General features: G+C 42.0%; 1 protein-coding gene across 2 annotated transcripts; it reads right to left on the bottom strand.

Annotated features, from left to right (window-relative positions):
- Positions 1-21,464, bottom strand: LOC110508493 (DDB1- and CUL4-associated factor 8). 2 transcript variants are annotated; one of them, XM_021589040.2, is made up of 13 exons: positions 21,225-21,464; positions 18,628-18,698; positions 6,809-6,898; positions 5,983-6,617; positions 5,668-5,808; positions 4,753-4,847; positions 4,475-4,585; positions 4,227-4,357; positions 3,993-4,100; positions 3,584-3,714; positions 3,305-3,424; positions 2,221-2,337; positions 1-2,101 (listed from the first exon to the last, which is right to left on the bottom strand). In XM_021589040.2, the coding sequence occupies exons 2-13, from the start codon at positions 18,662-18,664 to the stop codon at positions 1,994-1,996; spliced, it is 1,824 nt and encodes a 607-aa protein (XP_021444715.1). In that variant the 5' UTR covers positions 18,665-18,698; positions 21,225-21,464; the 3' UTR covers positions 1-1,993. The 2 variants fall into 2 exon arrangements, with proteins under 2 accessions (XP_021444715.1, XP_021444716.1); XM_021589041.2 differs by having other exon boundaries at positions 18,649-18,698.
- Between the last annotated feature and the right edge of the window lie 2,338 nt (positions 21,465-23,802).

Genomic DNA, 23,802 nt, shown 5'->3' with positions numbered 1-23,802 from the left:
CACGGTCTTCTGTTTATTGCACAAATTGAACAGGTTTCCAACTGCACCAGTAGAACACAATATTAGGCAGCAGTGGAATAAATCATTGATCAAAAGCCTAAAAGATGCATATAAGAACAAAGAAAAATAGGTCAAGATCTTGAAGGGAGAAAATTGAAAATGAAAAGGAACCAAACTCAATTCACGGTTCAACTGAATCCTGCCGATATAGGCTAATGTAACAATTGGGGAGATAATTTACAAAAAAAGAAAAAACAAATTACGTCATCTTTGTCTCTTCATTTTAAAAGTACTTTGTACCTCATATATAATATAAACCTCTGCATCGATACCAATCAAATATTTTGACAAATTATTTCTTAAGTCAAACATAATTTGCTAAAGAGGATTTCTTTACAGTTTTAATATATGTACATATCAATTGATCTAACTTCTATAATTCTCATACAAAATGAGAAAAAAAGCTGGACTTTATCGCTGCCACAAAAAAAAAGAAAAGAATGGCAAGCAGATCAATCCTCCCTTCTTCTGTCCCCCTGGCCTGAATGCTATAACACAGACCCAGAGGCCTGAATGGGCAGATGGGCCCAGATATAGAGAATAATGGCTTCTGAAAGCCCACACAGGTCAAAAAGAGAGCCAAACAGCAGTCTCTACATCTGATCTCCAGAGCCTGATCAAACCTCGGTCCTTCTTTATGGAGTCTGATCTCTGGCAGAGGCTGACGGCTGGCATGAGCCGTGGGATGTAGGTAGCAGGACCCGAGGCTTAGGGCCTCATCATCAGGGTTCCTCAAACAGAAAAGTGAGAAACCTTTTGGATGTATATACTGTATGAATTTTGCAATGAGACCATCCAGGTGGTCCTCAGTAGCCCTCCAGCTCACCGTCTCAGCGAAATGTACTCTCAACGGAAGAGAGGATGGCTTAGGGAGGGAGGGGCTGAGGTCAGGGTGCTCGTCCAGGAGGAGTGTAAAGGAGAAGGATGGGGGAGGAATCTTTCTTTCTCCTTGCTCCAGCCGGAGCTGTTTCAGACATTCCCGCTAAGTGCAAATCCCAAACTAAACAACTAGAGTCAAATGTACTCTCAGAGAAAGAAAGTACACCTTGACGTCACTGAGGTTGTTCCGGGGGCCAATGTAGCCAATGTTTCATAACATTGCATGGTTGGCCGCCAAACGAACACTTTGTCTAAGAAACTCACACCATATATCCCTGATTAAAGTGCACTCAGTAGCGTGGTGGGGGTTGGGCTGAGGGAGACGAAAAGCAACACAGCAGAGTGGAAGGGAAGAAGTCACCTGGTATAAGCCATCTGGAGGCTAAACTGATTGGCCACGTGCTGATGTTCTGAAACTAACTTTGAGAAGAAGAGGGTTAGAAAGTGTAAGGGGCTCGGGTTTCAAATCTATGGAGTGAATCACATTTGGGGGATGATCAGAGGTTAGAAGGTGTATTTCCCATCCCTCCATTTCTGCCATCACCAACAGAAAAGTACGAGGGTGAGGGGTTATTAAGGAGAGTGGGGTAAATGTGTGCTCTGATGTTCAGCAGATTGTGAAATGTGTGTGTTGTTGAAGTGGGTAAGTTCTTAGGGGCTTGGCAGAGCACATGTATGGGTGTACGAGTCCAAGTGGTTGTCTAGGGATGTGAGCATTCATCAGCCTCCCTCTAATACAGATCAGAACAAAATCAGGGTTGAGACTATTTGCATCAGCAGACTGTATGAACAAAAATGTCTACAATTCAGTCCCTGTCGGATAAGAAATTCGATTTTGTGTCTTGGTTTATACGAGTCACCCTCCCTACCCCTCAGCTGTGTGTATGTACTTATGTCTGCCTGTGTGTGTATGCTGTGTGTATATGTGAATACCTTTACTGTTACTTATGGTCTCTCAGTGTTCATGTGTGTCGATAGTGCCTGCCTATGTGGATAAATTCTAGGGCAATAAAGTGTGTGTGTGTGTGTGTGTACTCTCACATGTCTCTTTGGCTCAAGAGGACATGCACTGGACGTGGTCTGGCCCTCCGTCCTCTTCATCAGAGGAATCTGGAGAGCTCCACGATTCATCAGTGTCTCCCTCTGCACCCTCGCGACGTGTCTGGAAAAGAAAAGAGAGGGAAAGGGAGAGAGAGGGAGAGAGAGAGAGCGGGGTGTAGTGATTTGATTACTGGAATAGAGATTACACATGGTGGGTGGGTTGTGGTGTGTTCAATTTACCCTCTGGGGCCGTCTGTTTCTCATGTGCCTCATGAGGAACCACAGGAGTTGTGTGTCGTACTGGTCTCCATGGCGAACACTGTCCTCATCACGCTCACGCTTGTTCTTCTTCATCACCTGAACGACCACAACAACAGTCACATCAAAACTCACAGCTTTGGTATGCAGTATTCAAATCAAACTTTGTCACTTGCGCCAAATACAACAAGTGTTGACTTTACCGTGAAATGCTTACTTACAAGCTCTTAACCAACAGTGCAGTTCAAGAAGAGTTAAGAAAATATTTACCAAATAAAGTAAAAAGTAATAAAAAGTAACACAATAAGAATAACGAGGCTATATACTGGGGGCACCAGTACCGAGTCAGTGTACAGACTAATTGAGGTAATCTGTACATGTAGGTGGGGGAAAATTGACTATGCATAGATAACAAACAGAGAGTAGCAGCAGTGTACAAAAGGGAGGGGGGGTCAATGTAAATTGTATGGTGGCGATTTTATTAATAGTTCAGAAGTCTTATGGCTTGGGGGTAAAAGCTGTTGAGGAGCCTTTTGGTCCTAGACTTGGCGATTCAGTACCGCTTGCTGTGCGGTAGCAGAGAAAACAGTCAATGACTCGGGTGACTGGAGTCTCTGACAATTTTATGGGCTTTCCTCTGACACTGCCTATTATATAGGTCTTGGATGGCAGGAAGCTTGGCCCCAGTGATGTACTGGGCCGTTCGTACTACCCTCTGTAGCGCCTTGCGGTCAGATGCTGAGCAGTTGCCATACCAGGTCGGTGATGCAACCGGTCAGGATGCTCTCGATGGTGCAGCTGTAGAACCTTTTGAGGATCTGGGGACCCATGCCAAATCTTTTAAGTCTCCTGAGGGGGAAAAGGTTTTGTCATGCCCTCTTCACGACTGTCTTGGTATGTTTGGACCATGATAGTTCATTGGTGATGTGAACACCAAGGAACTTGAAACTCTCGACCCGCTCCACTACAGCCCTGTCGATGGTAATGGGGGCCTGTTCGTCGTGGGAATGTTTGGGATATTGGTGATATGTTGTGGTTTGTGTGGATAGATTGGTATGAACCGTACGTCTTTGAGGCCCTTGAGCCCTGTGAGATTCTCGGCAGTGGGGGACCACAGTTTAACGTCATGATCCAGACCACTGGTGGCCAGACCTGGGAGGTGAGGGTGGGGCTCCAGGCAGTTGACCTGGGAACAGAGGATGAGACAAAGTGTGAAGTGACAGATTGAGATGAATGAGTGAAACTGACACGGTACAATTTTGTTTGAGAGTGTTGCTTGCGCTCGCCAGCTTCTTCAAGCACCGCACACAGCTTCCCACCCACCATCCCTCCTTCCCTCTCTCACCACTCCTCCTCGGTCTCCCTCCATGAACTGGACAATGCGGGCAGAGACCTTGTCCCACAGGTAGATGTGTCCACAGTCACTGCCACTGATCACAAACTCACTGCTAGGGCCATAGAAGTTCACCCCTTTCACTGTGAAACGGAGAAATAGAGAGGTCCAGAGGTTAGAGCGTTGGGCCAGTAAGCAAAAGGTCGCTGGTGCGAATACCCGAGCCGACAAGATGAAAAATCTGTCAATGTGCCCTACAGCGAGGCACATAGATCTAATTTGCACCAGGGGCCCGGTACTACAATGGCTGACCTGTAAAAATAACACATTTCACTGTACCTATCCAGTGTATGTGTTGCTGTTTTCTTTAATTATAATTGACTAATTCATAATCATTCCTTCCCCTTTTGTCCCCCAGTACCCGTAGCGTTGTTGCGATGGCCCTTGTATCTCCTGCGGTAGTCTGCACCGTCACTGTGGCTGGAGTCAAACAAGTAGATATCCTCATCGTTGTAACTAGTCAGGAGCTCTGAACAGACAGACCGAGAGAGACATGGTCACTGATGGGGAGAACAGACATGAGGACAGTCATAACAGCAAGAGTCAGAGGACCTCAGACTTGTGAATAAAAATGTGTTTGAGTCATGTGCTTTACCTGTGCCATCATGACTGTACACTAAGCAGGTAATGTTCGTTTTGGACTCGCTGGATACCAGGTGAGATGGACAGAACTTCTTCAGTACGCCATTATTTTCATTCTCATTAATCTTCCTCTGGTCATATATCCTAAAAAGGTTGAAGATGAGGAGAGGTAAGAGAGAGAACATAGTAAGAATGTGCAGAATCCAAAGAATGCACTCTCTCTGCTTTACGATACACATATAAAAGGGATCTGAGTCTCACCTAACATACTGATCTCTCCCACCCACAGCAAAGTGGTGTGTGTTGACAGGGTTCACAAATATGGTGTACAACCCCACTTTCTTATCCCCCTCCTTCACCACCACCAGTTTACTGAGAGAAGAGGAAAAGAGTAAAACAAAGTGGGTAAAGGGTTAAACGGCTGTTATGTTATACATTGGGCCTGGAGTTATTCCTGGTCTGGTGACATGGTCAGGGAAAACGAATAACCTTAGTACAGTAATGTCCAAGTGATCTTGCATTAAGGCGTTATCACTCACTTGGCAGGCCGGTCGAGGCGCAGGTCGATGGCAAACACTATGGCGTCCTCCCCAGCCGACAGGAAGGAGCAGGGAGAGTCTGGCTCCAGGGCCAGCTGACACACAGACAGAATAAACACAACACACTTATATCAACTCAGGTCTCCGCTTAAAAAGGCTTAGAACTACTGCATCTCAAATGACAACCAGTTCCCCACATTGTGCCCTACTTTGACCAAAGCTGCCATACACTGAGTGTACAAAACATTAAGAATACCTGCTCTTTCCATGACATAGACTGACCAGGTGAATCCAGGTGATCACCTATGTTCCCTTTTGATGTCACTTGTTAAATCCACTTCAATCAGTATAGTTGAAGGGAGGAGACAGGTTAAAGAAGGATTTTTAAGCCTTGAAACAATTGAGAAATTGATTGTGTATGCGTGCCATTCAGAGGGTGAATGGGCAAGACAAAAGATGTGCCTTTGAACAAGGTATGGTAGTAGGTGCCAGGCGCACCGGTTTGTGTCAAGAACTGCAACGCTGCTGGGTTTTTCGAGCTCAACAGTTTCAAGTGTGTATCAAGAATGTTCTACCACCCAAAGGACATCCAGCCAACTTGACACAACTGTGGAAAGCATTGGAGTCAACATGGGCCAGCATCCCTGTGGAATGCTTTTGACACCTTTTGAGTCCATGTCCTGACGAATTGAGGCTGTTCTGAGGGCAAGGGTGGGAACAACTCTATTTTAGAAAGGTGTTCTTAGTAATGTTTTATACACTCCTTGTAGGGTTCTGGTGGTCGAAAGTTATGTAATATATGTAGAATAGGGTTTCATTTGAGACGCAATCTGAAGTCTGGCTTCTTGGACAAATGTTGAAACTCATTATCACGAATACAACCACACTCCTGAGGTATACACATGGTCTCCATACCTTGTGTGCTGCCCCTTTATGCTGAGCCACTCTCTTGGTGTTCTTGCAGCGCTGAGTGGCAGAGAGCTCAGCCACTCTGATCTGACCATCCCGGGCACACATGGCCAGGGTGGAGTCTCCACTGTGTGGCAGGAACTTTGCCTGGGGAGGAAGAAAGGTACATTTCAACATCTCTCAAAAGTCCCCTACCACATTTATAGCTTACCTTTCTCATTTTACAATGACTTGTTAAATGGCTGTCTGTCAACAACACAAGAAATGTTGCACTTTTCTACTATCCCATCCTATTCTAGCCTGATTGTCCTCTCCCCTAACCTGAAAGACGTTGCTCTTATGCCCGCTGTCAAACTCGAGCTCAGCACGGCGACGTGCCCAGTCCCACACTACCACCCGCAGGTCATCACTGCCGGAGGCCAGGCGTGTGCCTGAGGGGTTGAAGTGCAGGGTGTTCACACAGCCAGTGTGTCTCTCCAGGCGCCCCTGGAGCTCCAGCCTCTGGACCAAGCCTCGTGCACCACACACACGCCTCACAAACTGGTGCGAGCCCCGGCCAATCTCCCTCGACTTCAGGGAGGGCACCGCCCGCCATGACGGCCTGCTGAGGTCACGCAGCTCCGCCCCCAACCACGAGTCCATGGCCTGCTCGTCCTCTACCTCCTCTTGATCTTCCTCCTCTTCCTCATCATCGTCATCCTCGTCAGAGCTGGAGGAGTGGTGGGCGGTGCTACCACTCGGGCGGTTCCTCTTTCTGGCGGCCCGCTTTCCTGCATCCCTCTCATTCACTCTCTCTCTTCTACCTCCCTCGCTCTCTCGCTCCCCTTCCTCGGTCAGCGAGTAGAGGCCACTGCCGTCCATGCTGTCTGTGTCCTCCTCCTCCTCTCCAGGCACCCTTGTAACCTTAGCATCTGGCATTGGCTTGTTCTTAGCCTCGTCTCCTGCCTCTCTGGGAGCTAATGGAAGCATTTGGGCAAGAGAGCAAGTCGTCACACACTGAGTAAAAAGAGTTACTGTCAAGAAGTGTTGAGGAAACTCATCCATTGTAAAAACAAATATTAAGTGTATAATGTCAAAGTCATGGTGTCCTGTGTCGTGGCTAGATGTTGAACTATGACAGCTATTTGCTATAGTCCTCTCCTACTACCTGCTTGAGAGCCAGAGTGTCCCTCTGTGGCTGCGGAAGCATCTCCCTCCCTTCGCTGGTCTTCTCCTGGATCTGGCTCCTCAGACCCATCTGAAAAACAAAACGTACAGAGATGCCCACATTAGTTTTACGTAGCAGGTTCTGGTGGAGTTAGTATTTCCAGTCAGCCAAAAGCAGAACATGGAGTAGCCAGCCAAATAGAAAAAGTAGCCAGCAAGGGAATTCCGGGCTTGGGCCAGAGGATGTGAATGGAGTGGAGCGGGCCGAGCGTTCTCTTTCGCTCCGGTACTGCTCAGCCAGGAGCTCTGGGCATGCTCTGCACAGCATTTTTCATTTCCTTCATCATTGTTCTTTTAAATTAGGCCTATTTTGTTGTATTTATTTTTAAAAAATTGTTTAGCAGTTTCTAAGTTGTCTATCAACTGTAAGTTGGAAATCGCCACAGAGCCAGTTACAACTGAAGTATCTGATAATCAATAGAGTAGAGAAAAAGCTATTTGGTTTTTTTAACACAGTGGCCGCATCTCACCAGGTAGGTCCTTGTTTAACAGCCTACGACATGAGGTTGAAATGTTGAAGCTTCTTACAATAGCCTTACTTCAAAACCAAATGGTACATAGTCACAAAAGTAGATGGGGTGTTTGTTAAATTATCTTTTTAAGCAACAACAAAAAAATGAATGGAGCTAATTTAGAGCTGCATTTTTCTTTCCTGTGAGCGATGAGCTATTTTTGGGGAAGTGGAAAAGGACGTTGAGCGCCGGAGAGGTGCGCAAAGACCACTCCGTGAGCGATGAGTGGGTTTTTCAACAATTCCTCTGCTCTCATATTCTGGCTCAGGGGTCCGGGGGGGCATGCCCCCACAATAAACTGCAGAATGAGCTTAATTTTGGTAGCCTCTGGTACATTATGATGCCTTGATTCCATCTGAAACACACAGCTATTGAAAACTTGAACTTTACCTCCCAAATTGGTACAATTAGTTGTGGTATTGAGTAGAAAGAGATGACTTTGCAATTAAAATGACTGAACATTTATGAATTCAGTGTGTTACCGGTAGTTGTTTTGGATTACATCTAGGCCTATACCGAACAAATATATAAATGCAACAATTTCAACGATTTTACTGAGTTACAGTTCATTTAAGGAACTCAGTCAATTGAAATGAATTAATTAAGCCCTAAATCTATGGATTTCACACGACTGGGCTGGGGCGCAGCCATGGGTGTGCCTGGGAGGGCATAGGCCCACCCACTGGGGAGCCAGGCCCGGCCAGTCAGAATTAGTTTTTCCCCACAAAAGGGCTTAATTACAGACAGAAATACTCCTCCATTTCATCAGCTGTCCGTGTGGCTGGTCTCAGACGATCCCGCAGGTAAAGAAGCCAGATGTGGAGGTCCTGGACTGGTGTGTTTATAAATGGTCAGCGATTGTTAGGCCGGTAGGCCGTATTGCCAAATTCTCAAATTGTGTAGTGTGACAAAACTGCAGATTACAATTGCTCACTTTTTTAAACAAAATAATCTCAAATATTGTTTATATATACAGTGCCTTGCGAAAGTATTCGGCCCCCTTGAACTTTGTGACCTTTTGCCACATTCCAGGCTTCAAACATAAAGATATAAAACTGTATTTTTTTGTGAAGAATCAACAACAAGTGGGACACAATCATGAAGTGGAACGACATTTATTGGATATTTCAAACTTTTTTAACAAATCAAAAACTGAAAAATTGGGCGTGCAAAATTATTCAGCCCCCTTAAGTTAATACTTTGTAGCGCCACCTTTTGCTGCGATTACAGCTGTAAGTCGCTTGGGGTATGTCTCTATCAGTTTTGCACATCGAGAGACTGAATTTTTTTTCCCATTCCTCCTTGCAAAACAGCTCGAGCTCAGTGAGGTTGGATGGAGAGCATTTGTGAACAGCAGTTTTCAGTTCTTTCCACAGATTCTCGATTGGATTAAGGTTTGGACTTTGACTTGGCCATTCTAACACCTGGATATGTTTATTTTTGAACCATTCCATTGTAGATTTTGCTTTATGTTTTGGATCATTGTCTTGTTGGAAGACAAATCTCCGTCCCGGTCTCAGGTCTTTTGCAGACTCCATCAGGTTTTCTTCCAGAATGGTCCTGTATTTGGCTCCATCCATCTTCCCATCAATTTTAACCATCTTCCCTGTCCCTGCTGAAGAAAAGCAGGCCCAAACCATGATGCTGCCACCACCATGTTTGACAGTGGGGATGGTGTGTTCAGCTGTGTTGCTTTTACGCCAAACATAACGTTTTGCATTGTTGCCAAAAAGTTCAATTTTGGTTTCATCTGACCAGAGCACCTTCTTCCACATGTTTGGTGTGTCTCCCAGGTGGCTTGTGGCAAACTTTAAACTACACTTTTTATGGATATCTTTAAGAAATGGCTTTCTTCTTGCCACTCTTCCATAAAGGCCAGATTTGTGCAATATACGACTGATTGTTGTCCTATGGACAGAGTCTCCCACCTCAGCTGTAGATCTCTGCAGTTCATCCAGAGTGATAATGGGCCTCTTGGCTGCATCTCTGATCAGTCTTCTCCTTGTATGAGCTGAAAGTTTAGAGGGACGGCCAGGTCTTGGTAGATTTGCAGTGGTCTGATACTCCTTCCATTTCAATATTATCGCTTGCACAGTGCTCCTTGGGATGTTTAAAGCTTGGGAAATCTTTTTGTATCCAAATCCGGCTTTAAACTTCTTCACAACAGTATCTCGGACCTGCCTGGTGTGTTCCTTGTTCTTCATGATGCTCTCTGCGCTCTTAACGGACCTCTGAGACTATCACAGTGCAGGTGCATTTATACGGAGACTTGATTACACACAGGTGGATTGTATTTATCACCATTAGTCGTTTAGGTCAACATTGGATCATTCAGAGATCCTCACTGAACTTCTGGAGAGAGTTTGCTGCACTGAAAGTAAAGGGGCTGAATAATTTTGCACGCCCAATTTTTCATTTTTTGATTTGTTAAAAAAGTTTGAAATATCCAATAAATGTCGTTCCACTTCATGATTCTGTCCCACTTGTTGTTGATTCTTCACAAAAAAATACAGTTTTATATCTTTATGTTTGAAGCCTGAAATGTGGCAAAAGGTCGCAAAGTTCAAGGGGGGCGAATACTTTCGCAAGGCACTGTATATATAAACAATATTTGAGATTATTTCGTTTAAAAAAAGTGAGCAATTGTAATCTGAATAAAGGCCAAAATAATATTTATAAAGGCCATAATATAGCCCTTCTAAGAGCCATGTTGTGTAGTTTCGACCCAATGAACTTCGCGTCCTGCAGGCCTAGGCATGGATCAAAGCTGGCGAGACATTCAATGACTATAAACTAATCAAAATAAAGAAAGTCGCACACTCCATGTGTAATCTCCCAGCAATTTAATGGGTATTTACCAACGTTTTGGCATCACTGTGCCTTCCTCAGGGTAATGTCATGAATACTTTAACCAGGTTATGTAGAACCCCAGTGCAATTAGTGTAACCAATGACAGTAGTGAGGGGTGTGTCATAATGATTAAGTTAATTCAAATTAATTTGTGAAACTGTTTAAAAAATAGTATATGACATTAAATATATTATGCTATTGTTACATAGAAACATAATAGAATATTGTACATCATATTAGCATCAACATACATTGTTTCATTCAATTTCACATAATTTTGTATTGAATTTTTGTTACATGTAATCTTTTGGTTCAACAATATATATAATGAACATCAACAGAGGGAACATATTAGGTGTACACTAATAAGCTGTAAAAGTATTTTAGAAGAAAAAAAATGTGTTCATAAGAAGGGCCTGAGATCAAAGTCAATATTCAGACCACTAGGGGTCAATAGTTTTAGGATAGGATATCCAGTAAGTCTCCCTTTGTAGTAGTAGGATCTCGATGTTACAGCCTCTCCTTGGTAGGGGAACATGCTCAACGCCTGTGTGTTTGAGGGAGGAGATGGAATGGTTAGCTTCAACAAAGTGAGTTGCTACTGGATAGTCAATGTTCTTACACCTGATTGAGCTGCGTTGTTTTAATTGTCTTTTCGTTTGTCCTACATAGGCTTTTCCACATGAACAGGTGATGATAGATTACTCCCTTGGTCTTGCATGAGATGATACCCCTAACAGTGATCTTTCGACCTGTATGTGGTTGTCTGAAGAAAGACATATCCTGCCTGTTTGGCCCTGTCTGGGGGTATTGTCGGACGGGGCCACAGTGTCTCCTGACCCCTCCTGTCTCAGCCTCCAGTATTTATGCTGCAGTAGTTTGTGTCGGCGGGGCTAGGGTCAGTCTGTTATATCTGGAGTATTTCTCCTGTCTTATCCGGTGTCCTGTGTGAATTTAAGTATGCTCTCTCTAATTATTTCTCTCTCTCTCTCAGGACCATGCCTCATTACCACCTGGCCTGATGACTCCTTGCTGAGCCCAGTCCACCTGGCCGTGCTGCTGCTCCAGTTTCAACTGTTCTGCCTGCGGCTATGGAACCCTGACCTGTTCACCGGACGTGCTACCTGTCCCAGACCTGCTGTTTTCAGTGGTAGAGATACTCTGAATGATTGGCTATGAAAAGCCAACTGACATTTACTGGGTGCTGATCTGTTGCACCCTCGACAACCACTGTGATTATTATTATTTGACCCTGCTGGTCATCTATGAATATTTGAACATCTTGGTCATGTTCTGTTATAATCTCCACCCGGCACAGCCAGAAGAGGACTGGCCACCCCTCATAGCCTGGTTCCTCTCTAGGTTTCTTCCTAGGTTCTGGCCTTTCTAGGGAGTTTTTCCTAGCCACCGTGCTTCTACACCTGCATTGCTTGCTGTTTGGGGTTTTAGGCTGGGTTTCTGTACAGCACTTTGTGACATCAGCTGATATAAGAAGGGATTTATAAATAAATACATTTGATTGATAGTGCTATCGCTCTGTGCGCATGAGCCACATTTGTAGTTCCCATTTGGGATAGGTGTCAAGAGTGTCTCAGTGGGCATGTCAGATCTCACCAAACTATTTCCAGTATTGTGACCACGCTTATAGACTACCATTGGGGGTCCCTTGAAGGGGTGTGCGATTTTTTTGTCTGATTGCAGAATATGCCACTGCTTTTTCAGGATTGCTTTCCTTTTCTCCGAACCCTTGGTGTACTTAGTGCATGAGACGGTTGCGTTGTTTTTCTTCTTTGGTTGAGTTTAGTAATTCCACTCTTTTTGATATATTTTCATAATTGCAGCATCAAGGGTTTTGTCCTTGTGCCCCTCTTTTTTTTTTAGCATTGCTGTCACAATCGGACTGGTGGCCACAGATTTGTTTAACCCTGCATAACTGGCTATATGGTAGACCATTCTTGAGGGGAAGGGGATGCATACTATCCGCACATAGCAAGGTATTGCGATCTGTGGGCTTTGTGTACGAGTGTTTAATGCATCATTATCTTTGATGATCCATAAGTCCAGGTAGTTTATTTCTCTCTCATCAGTCTGCATGGTTAATTTGAGGTATTCAGAGCTCTCGTTTAGTAGAGTTTGGAATTCATTTAGTTCCTGCTGACTTCCTTCCCAGAGCAAAAAGACATCTATGCATCTCTTCCATATAAGTATTTTAGAAAGTAAGGGGCATGTCTGTTTTAAAAAGGAATGCTTCTTCAAATTGTCCCACATTCAGGTTTGAATAGTTGGGGGAAAAGGGGAGCCCATGGCTACACCCCGAATTTGAAGGAAAAAGTCTGACTCAAAGACAAAGTAGTTATGGGATAATACCAGTTCAGTAAGTTGTAAGATGCAATCATTGGATGGAGCAAGGGTAGAGTCTCTCTGCTGAAGGAAGTGTTGTAGCGCCTGCAAGCCACAAGTGTGTAGGATGTTAGTGTACAAGCTATCCACATCAAGTGGCCAGCAGGGTGCCCCCTGGTATCCTTCCTAAGCCCTCTCTCAATGAGATCATGTGACTAGTGTCTTTGACATAAGATGGGAGATTCTCAACCATCAGTTTAATGTGGTACTCCACAAATTTAGAAATGTTGGATTTTAGACATTCAATGACATCATCTTCACCGACGAATCAACCGTGGACATTGAGCAATTTGCTCAAAATTGCTACAGAAAAAAAAGGAAGAAGATCAAGCAAGCCGAGTCCCAAGCATCCGCTCACACTCCATGTGTGGGGGGGAAATTTCTCGCCAGGGAACAGTCCCATATTTGATTTTTTGATGGTAAGTTTGGCAATTTACAAAGCAAAAGTTACATAAAATATTGTAGCCTACACCTCACGGACTGTTATGTGTTCCACAATAATTTACTCTTGCCTCCTTTTTCAGGTATCATGGCTCAAGATTTCTTTGAGGAAGAAATCATCAAGAGATATGCTGGACCCTATGTCAGAGGTGTTTCTGGGACCACATAGTTTTTATCAAGGTAGGATTATAGCGATATTTTGTTACGTTTAGGCCCATTTACATGTATATTTCTATTATTGTACCTAATGTTGGCTGTTAGGCTAAATGTCTTTTTTTCCTTCTCCAAATGCAGACAATGACCCAAAACACACTGCCGGCCCGGGTTTGCGTTGCAAACGAGGACATAAATTGGGTCAAGACGTCAGCAGAGTAAGTAGGCCTTTATGTAGTAAAATAAAGGTTAAATGAAATGAAATGACAAACAACACCTTCGGTAGGCCTACAGTATATCTAAAAATATGTTTTCTCATCTCTACATGCAGGTCTCCTGATTTAAACCCGATCAAACTTGTTTGGCATCAACTGAAAACATTCACCCGTAACTCTGCCAAGCCGACAAGCAAAGATTAACTGGTCAAGGCCATCAAGATGTTTTGTCTAGAAAAATTGACAATACAATGCAACAAATGCATTGACCATCTCATAAAAGGTTTTACCTGTGGCCGTGGAGCTGGGTGGAAGTGTGACTAAAATATTGTTTAAATAAACGTCTGCATTTGAATGCATTTTTTCTCGTTATTTAATTAACGAAAGCATAAAGATGTCGATGAAGAAATACTGTACTGCTGTTTTGAGTTAGAAATATAACACTTTAGAGTACTTAATTAAGCATTGAATACATTGCAAGTGAAAGGATTTTCACAACAGTAGCCAGGATATAAAACGTATATTGCCCTGCTAATAATAAACATTTGCATGATGGGCAACACCTGCTAGAGTACTACAGTACGTACACTTGTGAAAAACAAGTGTTTGAAAACCTGTTTTCAAAATGCCTCCAGTTGTCCATCACAACTGTAAATAAAAACACAGCATCTTGTTTACATTCTTTATTGCAACCACAATGTCACAAATAATTTGTATCTACCTTTCCAATTACTTTTGTAAATCCCAAACTCTAAATGTGCGCTTTTCATTATTAGCTACATTGCACATTCGGACGTGCAGACTTTTTTTCTTTAAATGATTGTTTTATGTAGGATTCTACATTTTTGACCAGTTGCAATTAAGTAGGCCTAATAAAAAATATCCTACTTCTATTAGGCTGTTAAGCATCATAGCCTACCTCAGCCAGTGAAGATATTTTATATAGGTCTAGGCTCCGAGTAGACTCCAATTAAGCCCTCTTGTTGTTTGTAAAGTCAAATTAAAATGAAGATTATTGTTGAAATGAATTACTCAACTGGTGTAGGTTTTCTCAATCTGTTGGTGTGCAACACTTACATAACAAGTTTGCTATATTTTCAGCACCAACCACTGCTTCCCTCCTATTGATTGCGCTACGGTTGTCGCCAGTTGTTTTTTGAATGGAACCTTTATTTAACTAGGCAAGTCAGGTAAGAACAAATTCTTATTTACAATGACGGCCTACCCCGGATGACGCAGGGCCAATTGAGCACCGCCCTATGGCACTCCCAATCATGGTCGGATGTGATAGAGCCTGTATTCGAACCAGGGACTGTAATAAAGCCTCTTGCACCGAGATGCAGTGCCTTAGACTGCTGCACCACTCGGGAGCCATAGACAGTGGGGCAAAAAAGTATTTAGTCAGCCACCAATTGTGCAAGTTCTCCCACTTAAATAGATGACAGAGGCCTGTCATTTTCATCATAGGTACAGTGCCTTGCGAAAGTATTCGGCCCCCTTGAACTTTGCGACCTTTTGCCACATTTCAGGCTTCAAACATAAAGATATAAAACTGTATTTTTTTGTGAAGAATCAACAAGTGGGACACAATCATGAAGTGGAACGACATTTATTGGATATTTCAAACTTTTTTAACAAATCAAAAACTTAAAAATTGGGCGTGCAAAATTATTCAGCCCCCTTAAGTTAATACTTTGTAGCGCCACCTTTTGCTGCGATTACAGCTGTAAGTCGCTTGGGGTATGTCTCTATCAGTTTTGCACATCGCGAGACTGACATTTTGTCCCATTCCTCCTTGCAAAACAGCTCGAGCTCAGTGAGGTTGGATGGAGAGCATTTGTGCACAGCAGTTTTCAGTTCTTTCCACAGATTCTCGATTGGATTCAGGTCTGGACTTTGACTTGGCCATTCTAACACCTGGATATGTTTATTTTTGAACCGTTCCATTGTAGATTTTGCTTTATGTTTTGGATCATTGTCTTGTTGGAAGACAAATCTCCGTCCCAGTCTCAGGTCTTTTGCAGACTCCATCAGGTTTTCTTCCAGAATGGTCCTGTATTTGGCTCCATCCATCTTCCCATCAATTTTAACCATCTTCCCTGTCCCTGCTGAAGAAAAGCAGGCCCAAACCATGATGCTGCCACCACCATGTTTGACAGTGGGGATGGTGTGTTCAGCTGTGTTGCTTTTACGCCAAACATAACGTTTTGCATTGTTGCCAAAAAGTTCAATTTTGGTTTCATCTGACCAGAGCACCTTCTTCCACATGTTTGGTGTGTCTCCCAGGTGGCTTGTGGCAAACTTTAAACTACACTTTTTATGGATATCTTTAAGAAATGGCTTTCTTCTTGCCACTCTTCCATAAAGGCCAGATTTGTGCAATATACGACTGATTGTTGTCCTATGGACAGAGTCTCCCACCTCAGCTGTAGATTTCTACAGTTCATCCAGAGTGATCATGGGCCTCTTGGCTGCATCTCTGATCAGTCTTCTCCTTGTATGAGCTGAAAGTTTAGAGGGACGGCCAGGTCTTGGTAGATTTGCAGTGGTCTGATACTCCTTCCATTTCAATATTATCGCTTGCACAGTGCCCCCTTGGGATGTTTAAAGCTTGGGAAATCTTTTTGTATCCAAATCCGGCTTTAAACTTCTTCACAACAGTATCTCGGACCTGCCTGGTGTGTTCCTTGTTCTTCATGATGCTCTCTGCGCTTTTAACGGACCTCTGAGACTATCACAGTGCAGGTGCATTTATACGGAGACTTGATTACACACAGGTGGATTGTATTTATCATCATTAGTCATTTAGGTCAACATTGGATCATTCAGAGATCCTCACTGAACTTCTGGAGAAAGTTTGCTGCACTGAAAGTAAAGGGGCTGAATAATTTTGCACACCCAATTTTTCAGTTTTTGATTTGTTAAAAAAGTTTGAAATATCCAATAAATGTCGTTCCACTTCATGATTGTGTCCAACTTGTTGTTGATTCTTCACAAAAAAATACAGTTTTATATCTTTATGTTTGAAGCCTGAAATGTGACAAAAGGTCGCAAAGTTCAAGGGGGCCGAATACTTTCGCAAGGCACTGTACACTTCAACTATGACAGACAAAATGGGGGGAAAAAAATCCAGAAAAATCACATTGTAGGATTTTTAATTTTGTCTCACCAGGTGTTATGGTCGGATTCGCGTTTATCATCAAAGAAATTAGCCTAACACTGAGGCCTGTACTCTGGAGTGGGATCGAGGTGGAGGGTCTGTCATGTTCTTGGGCAGTGTGTCACAGCATCGTCGGACTGAGCTTGTTGTCATTGCAGGCAAACTCAACGCTGTGCGTTACAGGGAAGACATCCTCCTCCCTCATGTGGTACCCTTCCGGCAGGCTCATCCTGACATGACCGTCCTGCATGACAATGCCACCAGCCATAATGCTCATTTTGTGCGTGATTTCCTGCAAGACAGGAATGTCAGTGTTCTGCCATGGCCAGCAAAGAGCCCGGATCTCAATCCCATTGAGCATGTCTAGGACCTGTTGGATCGGAGGGTGAGGGCTAGGGCCATTCCCCTCAGAAATGTCTGGGAACTTGCAGGCGCCTTGGTGGAAGAATGGGGTAACATCTCACAGCAAGAACTGGCAAATCTGGTGCAGTCCACGAGGAGGAGATGCACTGCAGTACTTAATGCAGCTGGTGGCCACACCAGATACTGACTGTTACTTTTGATGTTGACCCCCCCCTTGGCTCAGGTCACGTCTGTGGAACTTCTACAGTTTATGTCTCAGTTGTTGACTCTTGCTATGTTCATAAAAATATTTGCACATGTTAAGTTTGCAGATAATAAACGCAGTTGACAGTGAAATGACATTTATTTTTTTCCTGAGTTTACTTCTTGCGCTTCACGGAGCAATGCAGAGCTGTTGACAAGGAAGTGAGTTTGTGTTTATACAGGATGTACCGCCCCCACCCACTGTCAACCAATCATGTCAATGCGGAGCTATACAAAGTTAATATTTTGGTTTGCTTGTCCCGATGGGTTAGCATGGACATATAACCATGTTGCATGATTTATGAATGGCAAAGGGATATAGGAGATCAATTTTCAGTCAGTTCGACACTTTTTTATAAAACTAGTCAACACTTGCTCTTCAGTTGTCAATCAAAGCACAGTAAATAGGCTGTGCACCACAACTCCGCGTGGTTAACCAACGGCCAGCTCTAATGAAAAACACTGAATGAGGCTGCCTCTCCACTACCTATGGTTCCTGCAGTGAGGATTCAACATCTTCATCACATTTTTTCATAACTTAACTGCAGATAATTGCCAAAAAGCAGTAGTAGCCTACCAGTATGCAAATTAAGGAGCCAAATGAACGACCTTCTCACTGATGCAACAGTTTGTTCTGTTGACCTAAACATTTTTATTTTTAAAAGAGACATTTGTTTGCGAACAACCCAACCCATAACTAGGCTACACTGACAAGTCACTTTAGAGGTCACTGGCAAGTCTCAACATGGGCTTCGAATCCTAGGAAAATACAAACAAGATCTTTGGTTTACTTGTCCTGATGTGATACCATGGACATGAATACATTGTATGATTTATGAACCGCAAAGGGATTTAAGAGACTTTATTCAGTCAGTTCGACACTTTTTATAAACGAGTCAACACAAGCTGTTCGGTCATCAATCAAAGCACAGTAAATAGCCTATGGGCCCCGACTCAGTGGAAGGCTATATGAATCTGCAACAAAACAATAATTAAGTGGATTTCAACTCATCGTTACCACTTACATTACACGGGACGTGTAAATTCACTCACAGGAGACTCATGCGCTCCCTCTGTGAAAATACATTTGACTACAGCCAACCACAGCGTACGAAAATAACACTGGTACCGAGAGGCGGGACAGACAGCAGACTGACAAACCAGCAGTGTTTCCTTGTCGTCGCTCGCTTTGTGACTGACAGGCGCCTGTCCTATCTATAGATCAGTAATATATGTATATAGTTTATTCTAGCGGAAGACTTTTCTGACTGGCGAATTGAAACAATTTTATGAAATGATGCCTAGTTAATAAAGTGGAAAAAGTAGCCGACTGACAATGATTCTGTTACCGGCTGTTTAGCCGACAGCCAGCGCTTATGGAAAACTAAACTAAAACAACAGTGAGGCCTGTGTGATCCCTCACCGTTAAGCACACTGGATTTACCATCTGCCTCTGCCATCCTGTTTCTTTCTTCACGTGGACAGGAGGAGAGCCTGGAATGAACAGAGAGACAGGGTTAAGTGAATTACATTGTTGGCTGCTTTTGAAGACACCTAATTATATTGATTGTCAATAATTGCAATATGTCCAAACAACTGACTTGACCTTCTAAGTTATAGCAATGTAGCAAGACATCACTCAAGACAGCTAGCCAGTTTTGTCAGCTAGCTAAGGCGACTAATGAACAAATTAAGCTATCATATGATTGAAATCTTGCAAACTAGCTAGCTAAACACATCAGCAACTAGGCCTTAAAGGAAAATTCCACCCAAAAACTATTTTGGTATTTGTTTCCATTGTTGATATAGTCTGAAAATGTTTTACATGTCAGCAATCAAGTTAAGATATATTTCCATTTCAAAATACAGACAGCAAAATGCATTATACCGGCTGTATTTCTGTACTTTGAAAGTTATTTATCTTGAAGACTTGATTGCTGACATGCAAAACATTTTGGGACTATATCAACAATGGACTAACTAAACAAATATCAAAAGATAGATTTAGAGTGAAGTTTTCCATTAATGAAATCAAGTGTGCACTTACCTATAGACTGGCAGTTAGTTTCATGTGTATCTAACTTTGCAGCCAGTAGCTTGGAGTAAGCTAGCTGATTTAACGCCACTCCACAGTGAAGGAAGTTTCTGATGAAATCCACCAACGGACTAGAGCAGAGACCAGGCTTTGTGTAATCTAACTCAGACAACATTGATTCACCCATGATCACTACTTAACGCTAACCTTGTACCTATGTTTGTCCTCTGTAGTCTGTGTTAGATGAAATCCATACTTTTTCAATAAAACATTAATGAAAATGGCCCACTGTTTCCTTTTTGAGATTAAATTAGCACCTGCTCATTTGCAAAGGCACGCAACTACAGAGGACAAACATAGGTACACGGTTTGCGTTTCATAATTTAAATGTTTTGAAGTATTGATCTGGGGCAAATCGTTGTAGTCTGAGCTAAATTCCACAAAGCCTGGTCTCTGCTCCATTTTGTTGGTGGTTCATCAGAAACTTCCCTCACTATGGAGTGGTTTAGTCCACTAGGAGTAAGCTAGGCTGTATTAGACAATTATTTGGTATATACAGCCTGGAACTGCCTGCAAAATCGTGTAAATGTTCCTTACAAGTCAGAATGTTGAATACAATTACATTTGAATGTACTCTACCGGTTATCTGTGCAGTTTACCCTTCAGTTTACCCTTCAGATGCACATAATTTGACACAAAATATCCACAAGAAATGATTGTTGACCCATTTCTATCACATGCACAAAACCATGTAAATACCTGCTGACTTCAGTTAGTATGTATGCATCGCGTGCACATGTTTGCTCATGACCAAACGTGCACGTGCCGTGCACTAGGGCTGGGAATTTCCAGGGACTTCACGATATGATATTATCGTGATACTATATATATATATTGCGATTCTCATGATTATATATGTATTGCGACTCAATGTGATTGTTATTGCAACTAGTTGTTCCAAACACATTGCTCGCCTTATGTCTGCTGCAGAGGGACAAGAAAGAGCCATGAGAAAACAAGTTTTGGTCAGTCGAAATAAGTGCTTAAAACTATTTGGCTCCCTATTTAAAAAGAAGATGGAGAAAAGACCATGATGATGATTGGTGCAGGTACAGCCAATTTGAGCAAAACAATATTGTCAAGAAGATACATCCCCGAAAAATAATATCCCGATAAGTAACTGTATGGATTGTTCCCCCAGCTTGAACGTTTGCTACGTTGCTGAACAGTTTGTACTGAATGGCACCTTTTCCAAAAACGTTATTGTAGTTATTGAACTGGCAGGCTGTGGCTTGAAGCAATGAGTGACGTTGTAAAAGGTTAGAGGTGCATTTTGAATCTACAACCCAACCCCTCACCGTTTTTCAACTGCATCGTTTCCATTAATTGAACGTTCTATTGCGTTTTAAATGTACTGAACGCTGCCTTGAAGTCGTTTGAACAGTCGTTTAGATGGTTTTGCGCATGTGCCAAGTGATAGAAATGTAAACTTCAGTACTGGCGCTCTAAAAAGTCGGGTAATCATTGCTTTCCTCTCGATATATTGTTTAAAACATATCTACCATCTGAAGGACACCACGGACAAACGGTAGAGTACGTTAAAATGCAATTTTATAAAACATTCTGGCTTGTAAGGAACATTTATTTACACGATGTTGCAGTCATTCGTTTCAGGCTGTACATACATACATACCAATGAATTATGTATTACAGCCTGATTAATCAGACGGAGTAAGCTAACTAACAGTAACTATCAAACTAATCTCAGCTACTTGCTGCAGCAACACTGACATTTAACAAAACAGCTGACAGGCCATGTTACTTCAAATTAACCAGAGATAGCTAAGTATTAGCACGAAGTATTCTGTTGGTTGATTTGAAACGCTAATCTACACATGTTGGTACATTTAGTTAAATGTTGTGCAGGACTTTGACCAATTTCACGGTAGTTACCACATATAAACATGCTAGCTAGCTAATGTTACCTCTAGTCGTAGGCCCAACGAGGCGCACGTCGTTTAGTCCTAATCTTCGGTGTAATGTATTATCTTCAAGCTATTACTTAGCTAGCTATAGCATATTGGGTAGAAAATCTTGGAAAAACACACGACATGAGGAATGTGTGTATAAAGAGACAGTCAAATTAAAGACGACGCGTGTTTGCTCTGTTTATGTTTTGACGTTCAGCTTGTTTTTTTTCATCATTCCTTTTCCGGCGAAGGACTTTTTTTCACCGGAAGTTTGTGTGTACAACAATGCACCGTTCTTATTATACAGTGCAATGCACGTTTCATCTAATCTAAATATTTTAACTATTTATACAATGTACTTTCTGTAATCGATCATATTTGTCCTACACATAACAATAAGTGAAGTGAAAATGGTTTCCCACCTGTAGTCCATAAACATGGCATCATGATGCGCATAATAGCTGATATTATTATTAATTATTACAATTTAATAACCTTTAGCGATCAGGAGGTCGAGCAGAGGGGTTTCCTATAAAGCAGAATCAATGAGTTAGTCAGCTAACTTGTCTAAATATTCTGAAATACCTTTTTATGTTTTACAAGGATACACTTGAAATGGGCATGGTCTAATTGACTCAACAACCAAAAACACATAACTAAGTTAAGCTTTCTTAATTAATCAGAACATCTATAATTACAGTGCCTTCAGAAAACTATTCTTACCCTTTAATTTATTCCACATTTTGTGTTACAGCCTAAATTCAAAAAAATTATTCTCACCCATCTACACACATTACCCCAAAAAGTGAAAACATGTATTTTATTTTAGCACATTTTTTTAAATTGTTGCATTTATATTTTTTGTTCAGTGTGTATATATCCGACTCGCTCCCAGATAAATAACTAGTACTGATAGGTTTTACACGGTCAAATGTAACGAATCCCTACATTTTTTCTATAGTAATGTACAAATGATACTTGACATCAATATTTAATCAAAAGGGGACCTTCGCGCTCTCCCAGAATTTTGGTTGGTGCGTAAAACCCGTAAATTCAGATAAGCAAAAAGGTTTGATTTGATCCACACTTAAAAAAGATGTGGCATAAAGCTGAATTCATATTTCCATTTTATTTAACTCAAGAGGAGATTGACATCGATCTGGAGGCCTCTGATACTAAGGTTGCTTCCCTGGCCATACAGAACAAATTCAGACATTTCCAAATCAAAAAGTAATAGAGAAAGCTTTATGTAGGAGAAAATTGTATGTTAATGAGAAACAGAAAGACTGAAAGGGAATGAGAGGGTCAGGATTAAATGGTAGGAATTACATTTCAGGTTTATCATCATGACCAAATAATAGTGATTCAGTTCCCCATGCTGAGATGGTTAGAGCTGGTTAAAGATTAGGGTTAAATGGAGGGTGAGTGAATAATGCACATGACTTGAGTTTTTACTGCTTTTTCACAATTCACTATTATTTACTACTTTATCACTGAACTCACTTTCCTTGAGAGTCAAGTGTAATTTCTGGTAGTTGTTTTAATAGGGATTTTTTTGTCCCAAAATCCATTTACATTGACCAGTGGTGTTCTATATTAGTTGCTGACCAAAATAAAAAGTTATTACAATTAATTCAAGTCTTGAGTTTCTATTGGTTACATTTAAACTGCGTAGGTCTCACACATTATATCAAGTCAAGATATCAACGCAATCAAATTGTGTCTGATTGAATTGTAAATGCATTTGGAAACAACAGTTCACTGGATGAAGAAGATGAGCAACCATGGGAGACTGCCTGGTTGACGCGACTCTCGTGGTACAGAGCGAAGGAGAGCTATGACACATTGGTCTGGACAAGAGTCAGTTTGTTGGTGCAATATTTTCAGAAATTCTGACATAGATAAATGTATTATATTTAATTCAACTGCTAATAATACTAGGTCAATTTCATATTCACAAATGCAAATGGTCTAATTCAAAACCTAACTTTTTTTCACTTTATAAATGAGTTTAAACAATATGGCACTACTTTAACTAAAATGAAAAACAAAAAGGCAATTAAAACTTGTTGTATTATTAATGAATATGATTTGTTTGTTTAGGATTCCTGGCAATGTAAATCGATTGTTTGTATGCTTGTTTGCATGTGACTATTCCTCTTTTGTTTGTTGATATTTGTTAATAAAAAGTCAAATAAAAAATGTTGGTGCAATATTTGCGTAAACATTTACTCAACTTTGATTGGTTATCTCAAACGTTTATTTTTTTTCAGGGGGTTGAGAACTCGTTGTTTGGATTTGAAAAAACATCAGTTGTGTTGAAAGCGGGTGATTCCAGAGGCTGTGTGTGCTTGTCCGTGTGGGTGTTTGAGTGAGAAAGACACAGAGGAGAACCAATCAGTAAAAAAAGAACAGCCCCGTTTATTATCAACGCTTTGTGCCTACAACATCAAGGAGCCTTTCCAGGCTCTGAAGTCAGCAAGACTTCGAGACTATGGGAGACTGCTTGGCTCCAAATTACTGCACATATTTTCTGCCATGTCATATCATGCCACTAGAGGCTGCTGTTGCCTAGACGTGGGCAATGCATTTC

The sequence above is a fragment of the Oncorhynchus mykiss genome, chromosome 28 (assembly GCF_013265735.2).
Source record: "Oncorhynchus mykiss isolate Arlee chromosome 28, USDA_OmykA_1.1, whole genome shotgun sequence".
Lineage (NCBI taxonomy): Eukaryota > Metazoa > Chordata > Actinopteri > Salmoniformes > Salmonidae > Oncorhynchus > Oncorhynchus mykiss.
This window is presented reverse-complemented; position numbering and strand designations above follow the sequence as displayed.

Excerpts from the sequence above, each read along its gene's own strand:
- LOC110508493 (XM_021589040.2), bottom strand. The coding sequence starts at position 18,664 with ATGGCAGAGGCAGATGGTAAATCCAGTGTGCTTAACG. Across the intron at positions 4,848-5,667 it reads ATAAAGGGGCAGCACACAAG|CTGGCCCTGGAGCCAGACTC; the intron begins GTATGGAGACCA and ends TCTGTGTGTCAG. Across the intron at positions 4,586-4,752 it reads CGCCTCGACCGGCCTGCCAA|TAAACTGGTGGTGGTGAAGG; the intron begins GTGAGTGATAAC and ends CTCTTCTCTCAG.